Below are 14160 nucleotides of genomic sequence, written 5' to 3' on the forward strand. Positions count from 1 at the left end.
TCTATGAACAACGAACGTTATGTACCTAAAACCATTGTTGAAATACTCTTTTTGTAATTAAATCATAGACTGTATGTAAGAAGTGGAAGTTGTTACTGTTATGTCACACACTGGTTTGTTGACTACCATTAAGAGGTTTGCAGTTTGGCATTTTGGCCTTCGCCATCTTCTTTTTTTGGCATCAGAAGTCACCATATTTGGACAAGAGGGTGGAGCTGGAGAGGAGCAGAATGGCGCGGCCAAGTACCGTTAGCAGCTAACAATAGCGCTAGCTAGATTAATTAGCAAGGCCCTTCACCTTACAGTTTTTCACAATTGCTAAGACACATTTCTTGAAACGGTCACCGATTCTCTCAAAACTGTAAACACAAAACCTCATCTTCAAGCACTATTTACAAAACCTCTGAATCCTCCTGCAAAATGCAACTTTCGCCTCAAAATAGTTTTACCTGTGCTCAAAATCAAACACTGCTCTCAAATCATAAACAAAGTGATCAAAATAATATACACCATCAAGCAGTCAGTAAACAATACACCAATAAATAGAAAGCACGATGTTCAAGGCCATACAATTAGTTTATTGTACATTATACAGCCTACAATGCACTGTAGGCCTACTACAGTACACAATACTCAATACAGGACAAACATCTAAGGAGTCAACATGTCATCAATGTGCTTCTTCTTGTCTTTGGGCTGGGTCAGGCCAGAGCACTTCGTCGACATCACAAGCAATATTTTCTCTCCTGAGGCAACGGGGGAAGAAGCCTCTTGTGTGCCGTATCCAGCCCTGACATGATTCCTCACCGATATCACCACAGGCTAATTCCATGGCTTGCAACAGATTTACTCTGGTGTAGGGTTGTCTATCATACACTTTCCATCTCCATGAGGAGAAAAACTCCTCAATCGCATTCAGGAAAGGAGTGTATGGAGGGAGGTACAAGGTGATAAACTGACCATTGATGTTAAACCATTCCCTTACCAGAGCAGATCGGTGGAAACTGACATTGTCCAGCACTATCACATAGGTGGGAATGGGATTCTCATTTAGCTCCTGACCCTGCTGCTCAAATAAAATATCTCTTAGATTGTCCAGAAATCTTAGAAGATGCTGGGTGTTATATGGCCCGAGTGTAACATGGTGATGTAGAACACCATGGTTGCTGATAGCAGCACAGATTGTGACATTGCCACCTCGTTGACCAGGGACGTCAACAATGGCCCGCTGTCCAATCACGTTTTGGCCTCTCCTTCTCCTCTTTGTCAGATTGAAGCCTGCTTCATCGACAAAGATGAACTCATGGGGTCTGTCCAAGGATTCCAAGTCAAATATTGTCTGTGTAGGAATACAATATAATGTATGTAGAATTGAGTAAGTTGTACAGAGACAGTGCTGTATTGCAGAGTTCAATTAGGCCTACTGTATGCACTTCTGATTCACATACATTGTATGTACTGAAGAGTAATGTCATTCACATAGTATGTGGCAGTACTGTAGACAATCTGGATTACAGTAAATGTGTCTGAATGTACACTTACTTGCACATACTGAGCTCGCACTTCTTTCACCCTTGGTGAGTTGCGCTCAAAAGGTACTCTGTATACTTGTTTCATTCGTATCCTGTTACGCTGGAGGACACGGTCAATTGTGGAAATGCTCACACTGTCGATTCCCTGGAAGTGTGTGTTGTCTTGTATCACTCGTTCCTGGATTTCTCTGAGTCGTATTAAATTATCTTGAAGGACCATGCCCACTATAACGGTCTCTTGCTCCTGAGTGAATATAGCTCTCCTTCCACCTGCATGTGGCAGCCTTGCAGTTCTACAAAAAGTAGATGTGCAGTTACAAATAATATTCATGCAGTACAATACATACAGTGATGAACTTTATATGCAGCTGTTTCAATAGACATTTGTAGTGTAGTACAGTACATTTGCAATTACAAAAATACAGTAGCATACTGTACCTGTTCTCTTCTCTGAATGTCCTTACTATGGTGGACACAGAAAATCGGCTCAAATTGGGGTGCACTCTAAGTCCTGCTTCCCTCATTGTCAGTCCGTGGACTATAACATGGTCGATGACTGTTGCTCGAATTTCATCAGATATTTCCACTCTTTGTCTTCCTCTTCCTCTTTCTTGCCCTCCTCCTCTTCCTCCTCGTCGCCCACCTCGCATACGCACTTGTCCTCGTCCTCGTCCTCTCACATTGTTTCTTCGATCCATTCTCAGACTTTCTCCTTCCCACCTTCAACCACCTGTTTGCTCTCTAAACTGGCTTATATTGGTTGTGTCACATCATTTGATACAAGTGAAATCAATTTTGAGTGATTGTGTTTAATCAATGACATGTGTTCTCTATTTGTAGTTGATTGTTGCCACTTGTGTTTACCAGTGTGGATGACATGTGCATTAGAGTGCAGAATGTGTTTTGAGACTGAGAATGTGTTTAGAGTTTTGCTGAAAAGTCGAAGTGAGATCTGAAAATTGTGTTTTACCATGTGAAATAGTTTAAGGTATTGACAACAGACTGCACAATTAGCTAAATGAGTTCAGGCAACTGAGAACTTTGTTCAGCCAATGGGTTTTAGTGTTTTAGCAATTCAGAAAAACTGTAACTGTGATATTAATTAGAATGTTAAATTAGAATTTATGCAAGCAAAAACCGACCCCTTAGCGCAGGGGTGTCAAACTCATTTCCACTCTGGGCCACATCAGCATCACGGTCGCCCTCAAAGGGCTGGTTGTAACTGTAAGACTGTATAACTAACTTCTCCTAACATATTGTTAAATAACTCTCTATGCATTTGATTGTTGTTTATTTAAGTGTAAAAATATTGTACATGCAGTTATATAAATGAAAAATGATATTTAAACACATTTCTGTTATTATAACATAAATCATTTTAATTGAGGGTTAAGAAACCCACATGACTCTATCAAAGATCAAACTATTAAAGAAAATAACAAAGACAAATATCAAACGCAAGTTATTACATTAACTTTGTTCAAAGCTGTTTGTGTCACCTCTCTGCATCACTAATGTTCCTCCCTGTCGTCGTCCTGTGCATGGCAGCTTCATCCAAGAGCTGCTCACTGAGAGTCAGGTCTGATGAACATGGATAGATGATGTGTCCGTGTTGTCTGTGCTTTCATCAATAGTTCATTACAAACACAAGTACCTGCTCGTCTCTTAGCTGCTGTGTTGTTAGATTGCTGCTAGTTCATGAACTCGGTCTGCGATGGTGTTTCTTCACAAACTGACATTTGTAAAAGTCTGTATCTGGTCGGAGCACTGCTCACATACCTTTAGCATGCACTGGGCTGTAGCTGTGTAAATATATTCTGCTGTGATTGCAGTCTGCCTTTTAATTCTTGGACAATTTGATGTTTTTCTTGGAGGCAAAATTTAGCTCCGTGTTTGGTGTCAAAATGCCGACGTGAATTGTATCCTTCATCACCGACACGCCTCATAACACAGAAGACAGACCCGTTTTCTCCTTGAAGCACAAACATGTATTCGCTTTCCCATCTTTCATTACATTTTCTTCCCGCTGCATCAATTTTTCTCTTCGTGGACATTTTGGGATTATTTGTCGATCTTTTTCAATCGTTGGAAAACCTCTTTTCAGGCTGTTGCCTCTCCTGTCCACCTGTTGTGATAGTTTTAATGTCGGTACACAGACAACATGCTATCTCATAATTTCAACTTTCTATCTCATAATTTCGACCATGGGGATACTTTTATTTTCAAGTCTAACTTTTAATTATTTTTCCAAAAAAAAAGAAAAAAATATATATATTTTTTTGGTTTTTGCTGGCGGATTTGTCCGCCACATAAAATGACGTGGCGGGCCTTGAGTTTGACACGTGTGCCTTAGAGTGACTTTTATAGTATTACAAATGCTCAGTATTTCCGTGGTCGCAACCTGTCTATCACAAGGTAGCCCCACCCTGAATCATATCGTGCTTTATGGTCTACTTTACTTTGTTATCATAATTTACTAAATGAACAGTATGCTGTATTAAAGAATACTTAATTCACGATTGAGACCATAAATTCATGTTTATGATGTTTACAATTACTGAGGTAATAAATCAAGTGAAAAGTAGAGTAATTTTCTCATAGACATCTATACAATCAGGCCAAAAATTTGCAACCAGAGGAGTCGCCCTCTGATGGCCAGTAGAAAGAATGCAAGTTTAAGCCACTTGTGCATTGGCTCCACCTTTTCAGATGCAGAGACTTACCGTTGAAATAAACATATGGCTCAACTTTATTTTTGCTAATAATAAGAATTAGTATTTGTATGTTAATTGTTAAAATGAAAATGAAGGTCATATTTAAAACGAGAACCAGTATCCTGCATTGACATGGAGCTGCATAAGAGGTCCCTCTACTGGAGTCTAGCCCACACTTAGCAGTAGCACTATGGGTGATGTAGGCAGGAGTCAGGGAATCATGGGAAATGTAGTAAGCAACCATGTGATTAACTGCAGTGACAGACCATAAGAATCCCTGACCCCGCCCCAGCACGGTCACTGTGGTCTCCATTTTTATTCCTCTCAGGTCTTTTTATACTTTTTTTTCCAGCAGGCCTAGCTTTGTGTCCCCATCCCAGTTGCTCTTCATCTCTCTCAGTCTGCCTCCCTGTCAGAGATCCACTGAGCATGCAGTGCCTGCGTCACTCCTTTCAGCAGATGGAGAGGAGGGGGGGTTAAGACAGAGAGAGACAGAGAGAGAGAGAGGGGAGGAAGGAAGGGGAGCTGTACATCTCTCCTGCATCAGCGTCAACATCACTGCCACGCCAGCCTTCGTCACCAGAAAACAACGAGGAAGATCGTCGCACAACAGAGCTTTAAAAAAAAAAAAAACCACCATCAGCACCAGCAGCTCCTCCTCCTCCTCCACCTCCACCAGACGTGCACCCACAGATTAGGCTGAGACGGTCCTAGTTTCGCCAGGCACAGGCATCTAAATCCTCCCCCAGGCAGGAGGAGCTCTCCCAGACATGACCTGAGAGGAGAGGCAGGAAGCTGTCGGACGCTCTCTATCAACATGGGCAACCAGGAGGCTAAGCAGAAGAAAGCTGCAGCGGCATCGGGTAATGGAAGCTATCCTTCACTGGATGAAGGATGGAGAGAGGGAGGAGGGGACACTACAAAGAAGGGAGGAAGGAAACTCCACTGTAAGCATGGAGGAGGTGGAGGGGGGGTGCATGGCACAGGACCAGGAAAGAAGAAAAACAAATCTGAGTCCAAGTCCTCCGTTTTCTCCATCCGGAAGAGAAAGGGCAACCTGAAAGCGAAAGGAGACGCGTGTTCATCAGTCACAGGCTCAAAGGAGGACGTTTTAGCCTCTCAACATGACGAACTGGACAGCACAAAAACACCAGAAATGTCTGCAGATGAGCTCGGACATTCGGACACTGAGGCTGAGAGGAAAAAGAAACCGGAGCCGGGGAAAAAGGATGAAGAGGTACGAGAGTGGAAGCAGGAGATGCAGCGGAAAGCCTCGACAGCAGCTACATCTCCCACAGAGGATGGAGGGCAGAAGGCGGGGAGCTCCGGGTCGGACACGGATATCTACAGCTTCCACTCAGCAGCTGACCACGAGGATTTGCTAGCTGACATCCAGCTCGCTATACGGCTCCAGCACCAACAGCAGCATGGGGGGGTTGACGTAATTGTGGAAGAGCAGGGAGGGGGTGAAAAGGATCCGAGCTGGGGAGGAGAGGGGAGGAGGAAGCAGAGTAATGGGGTAGTTAAATTAACTCCTCCTGAGGTGCTTGACCTGACTCCAGAATTAGAACTTGGGTCTGATGCCCTGTCATTCCTAGAGACGGGACCTCCGTCTGGCTCTGTCAGGCACACGGACCAGCAACCAACACCACACCTCCCCTTCCACATGGAGGTGCACGAGAGGAGGGAGGAGAAGGATGGGGTGGAGCATCCGGAGCTAAATAGGAAGGGGCAGAGCGAGAGAGAAGCCTCTCTTTGTGTTGCCACAGGCACAAAGGACCAGCATGCTTGGGCGCAGCAGCCCCCTCACACAGCCATCACCATGGTTACTGCCGGAGGGGCAGCAGTCAGCCCGGTCACCATGACGACCGGTGGTAACAGCTTCCCTGATCACACATTTGACATTGCTGGGAAAACCACAGGGGGCACAGAGGATGCAGGAAGTGAAGGAGAGGAGACGGAGTCCGTGGTGGATGTAGACCTCAGTCCTCCACCCGCAGACAGCCACCACAAAAGTCCTGAACCCACTGAAGGGCTGAGCTCAGGGAACGTGTTCAAAGAAGGTGAGGGTCAGTTGGGATCGGGAACCAGTGCCGAGTCCCTTGAGGACTGCCTAAGCGCTGGATCCAAATCCAACGGCTCTGCTGCTGCTGCCGGCACCAGGGCCTCCCCCCACAAGCATGGCAGGAGGAGCAGTGTGTGCTTCACCCCGCTGCCTCCCCAGGAGAGCCCCACACTGGCCAAACGACTCCTCAGGTCCACCCACTCCTCCACCTCCTCTATCCCTGTGGTAAAACCCTACCCTCCCATCTTCGCTTCCTACATCAAGACTACCACGAGGCAGCTCAGCTCCCCAGGACACTCCCCAGGCCTGTCCCCCTCCCACAGCCCCCTATCCCCGCGCAGAGCCCACCATCACCTCCACAGGTACCTGTGGTGTTGCAACATGTTAATTATAATAACTATATTATTATTATCTTTTATTTAGTTGTACCTTGGACATGATGATTTGACAGCATGTATGATACAGTATGCCATTCAACATTAATTGCTGAGTCTTGGGAATGTGGTGTTGCTAAAAAAACCTGAAGATAGAGATGATCAAACAGCTTGTGAACAAACCACCGGTTTGGTCAAACTTGGGAGACAAAATTGTAAAATCATAACCTAGACTGTCATCACAGATTACATAGAGTAGCAATTCCCTGGTTGAACTCAGATTTACTGTTCTTACGTAATTAGGGATTATTAGCAACCTTTCAGGTGTCGTTTGGCTTTTACCTCCAAATAAAGTGGTTTCGATAATCAGGCTAAACTATTGGCTTGTTAACAACCTGTATGACTGACTGCTTGTTTATCTTGCAGTGTAGTATTGTCACCATGTTCCCATATCCCAACAATTACCTTAGTAAGTATAATGTCATCATAATTGATTGAAATAATGTCCAAAGCTATGATTATAAAATCAAAAGGTAATATTCCGGAATTGATCCTTCACTAAGCCCTTAGTTACTGTTACTGTCAGGCAATACAATTTCACACTGAACATCTGCAAGATGAATTTAGCTGTCATTTAGCAACGCATTCGCACTCCCAACTCCTGGAATACTGCCACTCAGTCAGAGGCAGGCGTGATTACGCCGATGGGTTTACGCAAGCTGACAGCCCAGTGCGTCTCATGCAGACACTACATGGTGCCTCTGTGCGTCGGTATCAGACGCTGAGATGAAAATCAGAACCCTGACAAGATATCTTGAATAAGCTTTTGATGACCAGGATATTATGTTCAGCTCAGCCAAAGAAGTCCTGGAAATAACAAACACAGTCTCACGACAGTTCGTGAAATAGTCACAAAATTCAATCTATTGGTTTCGTTTACAGGGACAGCAATTGTCGGGATTTTTCGTGTCGCTTGGATCTACTTCCTTTCTGGGACGACATTGCGTTAAAAATAAAAGTTACTTTCAACAAAAAGTACTTATGTTATGTTTTGGAAAAAAATATGGTTGGGCTCAAAACTACTAACTACGTACTTTTAGGTTTTGCCAACAAAACAAACGTTACATTTAGGCTTATATTTAGGTTTTTGAAGTAAAGCGAACCTGAATTCTTAATGTTGACAGGACGATGCTCGAGGGCCATCAAGTCCGCAGACAGCGCTCTCGAAACATCGCCGGGTCTCTGAGTCGCTCGGCCGACTGGACGGAGGAGCTCGAGAGGAGACTGAGGAGCAGAGAGGAGGATGGAGGAGATTCGGGCGAATATCTGGTTGGCTACAGAGGAGGAGGCAGCCAACCCCTCTGTGCTACCAGAAGATCTTCCTGTGGACAGGTTTCTACCTGCGGCTTTCAGGACGTCTTCACAGGTGAGTATGGAGCGGTTTCATTTTCAGTTGGTTATTGTTTCCTGGGGGCAAGAAGGAAGCAGGAGGCAACATTTGTGCTGATTTCTCCAGCTACAGGTCAGCAAACAGAGAATGACACTGGTAATATAAAGCATTAGTAGCTCTGGCAGGATGTATCCATCACAAAGGCAGGGGCGGACTGGCCATCGGGGATACCGGTAGGCCGACGGGGTTTGGGCCGGTCTCTGACATCGCCAGCCCCGACTATATTATATGCTTCACAGAACACGTTCAATTTACTCTAATACCGAAAGTCAATAATCAGTGAAAACTGTATCAACAGTATAAACTGACATTATACTACTCCTCGCGATCCGAGGACGCCATAGCACGGCTGGACACTACGTGCTTTTAAAAACCTTTCTCCATAACCGCGGTCTGCGCCGTGCGCTTGTGCCGGGCGACGGTCGGGGCGGGGCCGGCGGAGGTGCGAATGGCCGCCGTAGACCGGCAAAATACATGTATTGAGTGGGCAGCGCGCCGTGTATTGAGTGGGCCGGTCTGACAGTAACTCCCGGGCCACTTCTTTCCCCCAGTCCGCCCCTGCACAAAGGTGTACATGTCAGGCATAACCTCTCTGCCCAGAGTCTAAAAATAGATGTTGTTGAGCTTTGGTAGTTTGTCATCAATAAATGCATAAAGGTAGTTTTAGTTGGAGACAAGCTCAACCTTTTTTTCCATTGATCTATGCCTGCTCATGTGCCGTTCCTGAAATTCACGGTGAAACGGGTTGTTTTTTGTACAGCCCGATTGTGAATATGTGAAATGACCATGACCTCTTAACAGTGTGTGCCGGTGTGACTATTCATTTACAGCTGGAGATCAAATTGAATCATTTCAACATTTCAACTTCATACAGAAATAAAACTATGGTGAGATATGAAAGTCTCCTACCTGATACATGGCTTCTAGCGTGATTGTCGGTTGGCTGAAGAAGTAGAAGATGCCTCGGCCTCGACTCGAACACACGTTGGGGCGCCAATTATGTTGTGGCAAAATGACGAGAAGAGACGGCAAACTGAAGGTGCAACCCAGCGGGAAGTGTTTTAATAAGCACACGCCAACATACCAGTTCAGCAAATCCAAACAAATCCGATGTATTACTTTTCACGGATTACTTTTATAGTCAAAACTTACCCCCCTTAAGTCACTTTCCACCAATCAAACCAGTGGGTTGAACCACAAACAGAGCACCCTGGTCTCTTCACTATGTCATGATCTCGTTTGGGTCGAGATAACCTTTTGGCAGAACACACGATTCGTGTACGGGAAATGTTTGGACACAAATAGGAGTGATAGATTACAATTTGTCTGGCGTGCCTTAATCTCTTCCTAAGAATGTTTTTATGAACCAAATGTGTTCAGTTCTATCCTAAATTATATGATGATTTTCTTCAACACTACACCGTGACAAAACAATGCTCCCAAATCCTCATATAAGGGTTGATATATGTAACGAAACATATTCAGTTTGTTTTTGTGCGTTTTCCTACGAATGTCCAGCAACACGAGCGATCAGTGCAAGCCCCTGCAGCGTTTAAGCAAAGATTGTGTTTTTGGCTGAAACTGACATTACTTATGTAGGAAAGTTACTTGACAAAATGGTCAATGTTGCCAGAGGGAGGGGCAATTGATCGTATCAACCCCAGACATTTATAGTCACATAAGAAACCAGCTTGGCTTTGAATTCTGAGAACACACGCACTGCAATGGTCCGATTACTGTAAAACTCCATTTTACATGTTGGTGAGTTTTCACTGTACCATACTGCTGCCACATTTATATTACGGGTGCAGTCAGCTTTCAGTTGTAAACTGATTTGAGCTCCACTGATTTTACACATCCAAGTTTACATGAGTTCGAAAAAGAGTCATGTTCATGTGTTTTGGGTGGGAAGGAATGCTTTGTCACGTATTTCAACATCTCACATGAATCCCAGGACTCTGTTTACTGATTGGCTGTGGGTATTCTCTGGTCGCAGTTTGTAGGCAAAAGTTAAAACTATCCCCAACTTTAATTTGGCTGCACTTTGCCATAGAATCAAGCGGCCGCCACTAGCGTACTTAACAGCTGCCATCACAGCATTCCATAGACATTGCATGCAGCTCGCCAGTCCGGCATTTTGGCCATCATCTTGGTTTACGGCTGTCGCCATGTTGACTTGTTGTAACCAGTAAATGGAAGTGACCATAGAGAGACACCGTATATGGCTCTGGTAGTGGTAGCAACCTGTCAATCACCATGTAGCCCCGCCCTAAAGCATCCCCTGCTTTATGGTCTGTTTGACTCTAAATGGACGATCATGTACTAAATGAACATCATGCTGTATTGAAGAAGACTTGAAACTAGAGATTGAGACCATAAACTCATGTTTACTGAGGTAATAAATCAAGAGAGAAGTAGTCATTTTCTCATAGACGTCTATACAATCGGACACATTCAAGTTCTAAATAAAAACTGTGCTTTCACCACATTCTTCTAACAGTGCCGTCATTCCAAAGGCTGACAGTAAATATGTACTGTACTACAGTGCACATCCGACTATCTGGTTCTCTCATCTGGGATTTCAGCCAATGGCTTTATAGAAAGCAATATCATTAGTCACATAAGCATTGTTTTGGCTGTCCAGGTCGAACTCTTCTGGAGAAGCTGTTCCTGCAACAGCAGCAGGAGGAGCCAGAGGAGGCTGAGAGGCTCTGCTCCAGGATCTTGGCCATGGGCCTCCTGTTGCCTTTCACTGACTGCTTCAGAGAGCAACTGGGAGGCAGCACCGCCCACATCACCTCCACAGCAACAGCAAAGTTCGACGTATGTATTCACACCCTTTTGCTCACACCAATTTGTACTGTGATCTGAAAAATGACACATTTTCCAATCTCAGTTACATTTTTTAAATCAACATCCAGACGCTGTTTCGATGCCTGTAAGACTCTTCACCATGCACATGTATTGTTTCTTACACATCTTCACCCGGGTCCAAACCTTTGAATCTGCCCACTCCGAGTTTGAGTTGATTGTGTTGAGGCCGAACCACCACTCAGGCAAAGACTCAAAAGCACAACTCAATACAAGGAAAGTTCCGTACACAGGTAGGCAGTCAGTACAGGCAAACAAATCCAAATCAGGGGCGAGGCAAAAAGGCAGTTAGAGAAAAGCTAAGGATACAGGTAACCACGCTCTCAGGGAGAAATTGCTGCAACGTTAGACACGGAGGCACTGAGACGAACTGGAACAGAGAAAGAGAGGCACACAGACTAAACACTCTAGGGAGGAGGAGTGATTGGGAACAGGTGAAGCTGATCAGGGAGGGGAAAGGTAATCAAAAGGGCAGGAAGTGAAAAAAGTAAAACAGGAAACCCAAAAATGACATGAATGTGAAAACAAGGAAAACCTAATGAAGGGAACTTGACGAGGTGTTACGAAATGAATTGTCTGGCACCGACATGAAACAGCAGCTCCTTGTGTGAAAAAGCAATTGAGCCATTATCCAGTCAATGCCAAACTTCTAACTATTGTAGTTTGTTTTCATTTCACTGCGCTCCACTCTTTTAACCCCAGCAAAACTAGTGGCTGTACGCATCAGTGTCGATTTGATGTGCTGTTAGATTCAGGCGGATACGTTGGTCTATCTGACTTTTCAATTACATTTAGTGGAATAAAGACAAAGTTATATATCAGTCTTATGTTGAAAAAATGTAACAATTCACCAGTCAGTCATGTAAATGACAAACCCAATTAAACCTTTTCTTTCTGTAACTCAGGATAATTCTGTACAACAAATATTATAACGTGAAAGAATCAATTCTAGAGCACAACATGCAGTTTGTTTGCGTACCAATCGAAAGCCTTTTGCTTTTCTACACAATCGAGCCTCACTTCTCAATTTAAAGGTGCCTCTCAGCAATGAGGCTTATTATCTGTTGAGTCCAGTCTGTCTTTTCTGGGGGTGAAAATCTGTCCTGTTGTCCTGTCAGCAGGATGCTGAGGCAGGGAAGGCTGTATACTTCTGCAGACAAACTGTACACTATAGGGAACAACTTGAGAACATCCATGCAGTGTTTGTATTACATGTAAAATTGTAATATGGTCAGGAGCTTTTTCTTTGTTGAATTTCATAACAGAACACTTCTTTCTTTTCCTGTATTACTACATTTTGTGTTTGTGTTGTCATGTGACCGACTACCTGCCATCTATGACTGCTTCAGTGGATCTATTCCTCTGTCACTTCTGATTAATGTTATTTTTCAGAGAAAATAATGATGTTTGCTGATGCAACAGTAGCGGAGTAAAAATCAAAAGTACCCAAACTTTTACTTTACACAGCTGGTGTGACATTAAAAATAAAGCATTTAAAAAGAGTTTTGTTTCCCCAGCATGACCAGCTGTATACGTGGGCAGCAGTTAACCAGCCGTCTCACTCCCTGGATTCCCTTGAAGGGAAACTACTGGGGCAATATAAGGGCCCCTGGCTTCCAGCCAAGCCAGGCGGAGACAACAGGACTGGACTCAAATCCACAGAGGCAGGTCAGATCAACACTTAGGCCTACACATGGTTCATATGTCACAAGCTGCCTACTTGACAGGGATGATAAAACAGGAAGACGTTTTTGTCAGTAAATAATTGGCAAGATGCTGAGATTTTTGTGTTGAACCCACTTTTCACGTGTTAATCCCCGTTTATGATTTACAGTGTTTAGACTGTCCTGGGATGTGACAGTAGGGAGAGAGCGGTATCATCGAACCAATGTTGGCTCAAACAGAAGTGCAGATAATAGTGTCTTATATATGGCAGTAGATCAAAGGTATTTTTCTACAACATAGTTTACTGTATATTAGGGTACATGCTTGAAGCCTAATGGCTTAAGTCCTCACCGTCCTCACCGTTGCTTAACAGCTAGCTACTTTTCTGGTACTCAGATTTATGCAAGGATCTTGACCTTTGTGTTTGATTCTTTTCCCTTTTTTTTCATGTCTTCATCTGAATGGGTTTATTCCAACTTTATGCTTTGGCATTTTAGAAGAAAACCAAGGTGAGTACTAATTTTATATTTGTTGTGGGCTGTATCAGTGTGAATATTTGTCTCTGTTTCAAAATATCATAACTTGAAATAAACCTGCTGCTCGATGGTGGGTGGAGCATCCCAGATAGTGATTTAGAAATGCCAACCTAGTCACAAAATATGTTATCTGCTTTAAACAGACAGGACTTTCACTCAAGTGACCGCTGTTTGTGTCCCACGTGAAACCAAATAAAATGGACTTTTTTTTTTACCTTACTTTTGTTATGCAACTAGCACCAGATACATTACACACATACTTCTATTACTTAAATCACAATCTTTTCCAAAGCTTAAACAAGTCTTTCTGGGGCCAATGGCATCCCATGAGAGACCTGGAAGTTGTAATTCCTTGGTTCGGCCACAAAGAAAATTGGTTTCAAAGTCAAATGTTACTCTTCTTGGGGGCTTGCCCCTTACAAGTCCAAAATACCTTCACACGGCTCTTAACATGGGCGCTAACACTGCAAACAACGGTGCGAATAGCCTAATAGCCTGCACATTTGAAAATACAAAGGGTGTGGACTCAAGAATGTAGACATAAGAACTTTTCTCACATCACTTTTTAAATCTGTCATGCAATGCTCCTCCTTATTGTCTGGGGTCTTTCTGATTGGTCAATAATTAGAACACGGAAGTCACAGACAGTTACTGATTGGTTATGGATTAAAAACAGGATTATTACATTTTTACTCACAGGGAGTGGCTATTACACAAGGAAAGGTTTGTTTTTAGTATGATGGTGCCCGGTACCAAATTATAAAGGTTTTATTTAGTTGGTGAACAGCCAGGTAGGAAGGTGAGGCGGCGACGTGGAACGGGAATCTTGGAGCACAAGAAAAACACAAGTTAGTTGCAGATCGGGAAAACAAAGCGAACTAACTGGTGAGACGAGCTAACGCTCAGAGGGGCCGAGGCTGTAGCTACCACTGAGCTGAAGAAACAAGCTGCCG

At 43.8% G+C, this 14160-nt stretch overlaps 1 protein-coding gene across 1 annotated transcript in view; it reads left to right on the top strand.

The window, feature by feature from the left end:
* Window positions 1–5063: 5063 nt before the first annotated feature.
* fmn2b (formin 2b) overlaps window positions 5064–14160 on the top strand; it is a gene marked incomplete at its 5' end in the record, with an annotated part of 38236 nt that continues 29139 nt past the window's right edge. The window contains 4 exons of the mRNA XM_079293549.1: window positions 5064–6673; window positions 7870–8111; window positions 10780–10958; window positions 12524–12674. Of these exons, the coding sequence (XP_079149675.1) occupies window positions 5064–6673; window positions 7870–8111; window positions 10780–10958; window positions 12524–12674 (2182 nt within the window). The remainder of the gene's footprint in view (window positions 6674–7869; window positions 8112–10779; window positions 10959–12523; window positions 12675–14160) is intronic.

Source organism: Melanostigma gelatinosum (assembly GCF_949748355.1).
Source record: "Melanostigma gelatinosum genome assembly, chromosome: 21".
Classification (NCBI taxonomy): domain Eukaryota; kingdom Metazoa; phylum Chordata; class Actinopteri; order Perciformes; family Zoarcidae; genus Melanostigma; species Melanostigma gelatinosum.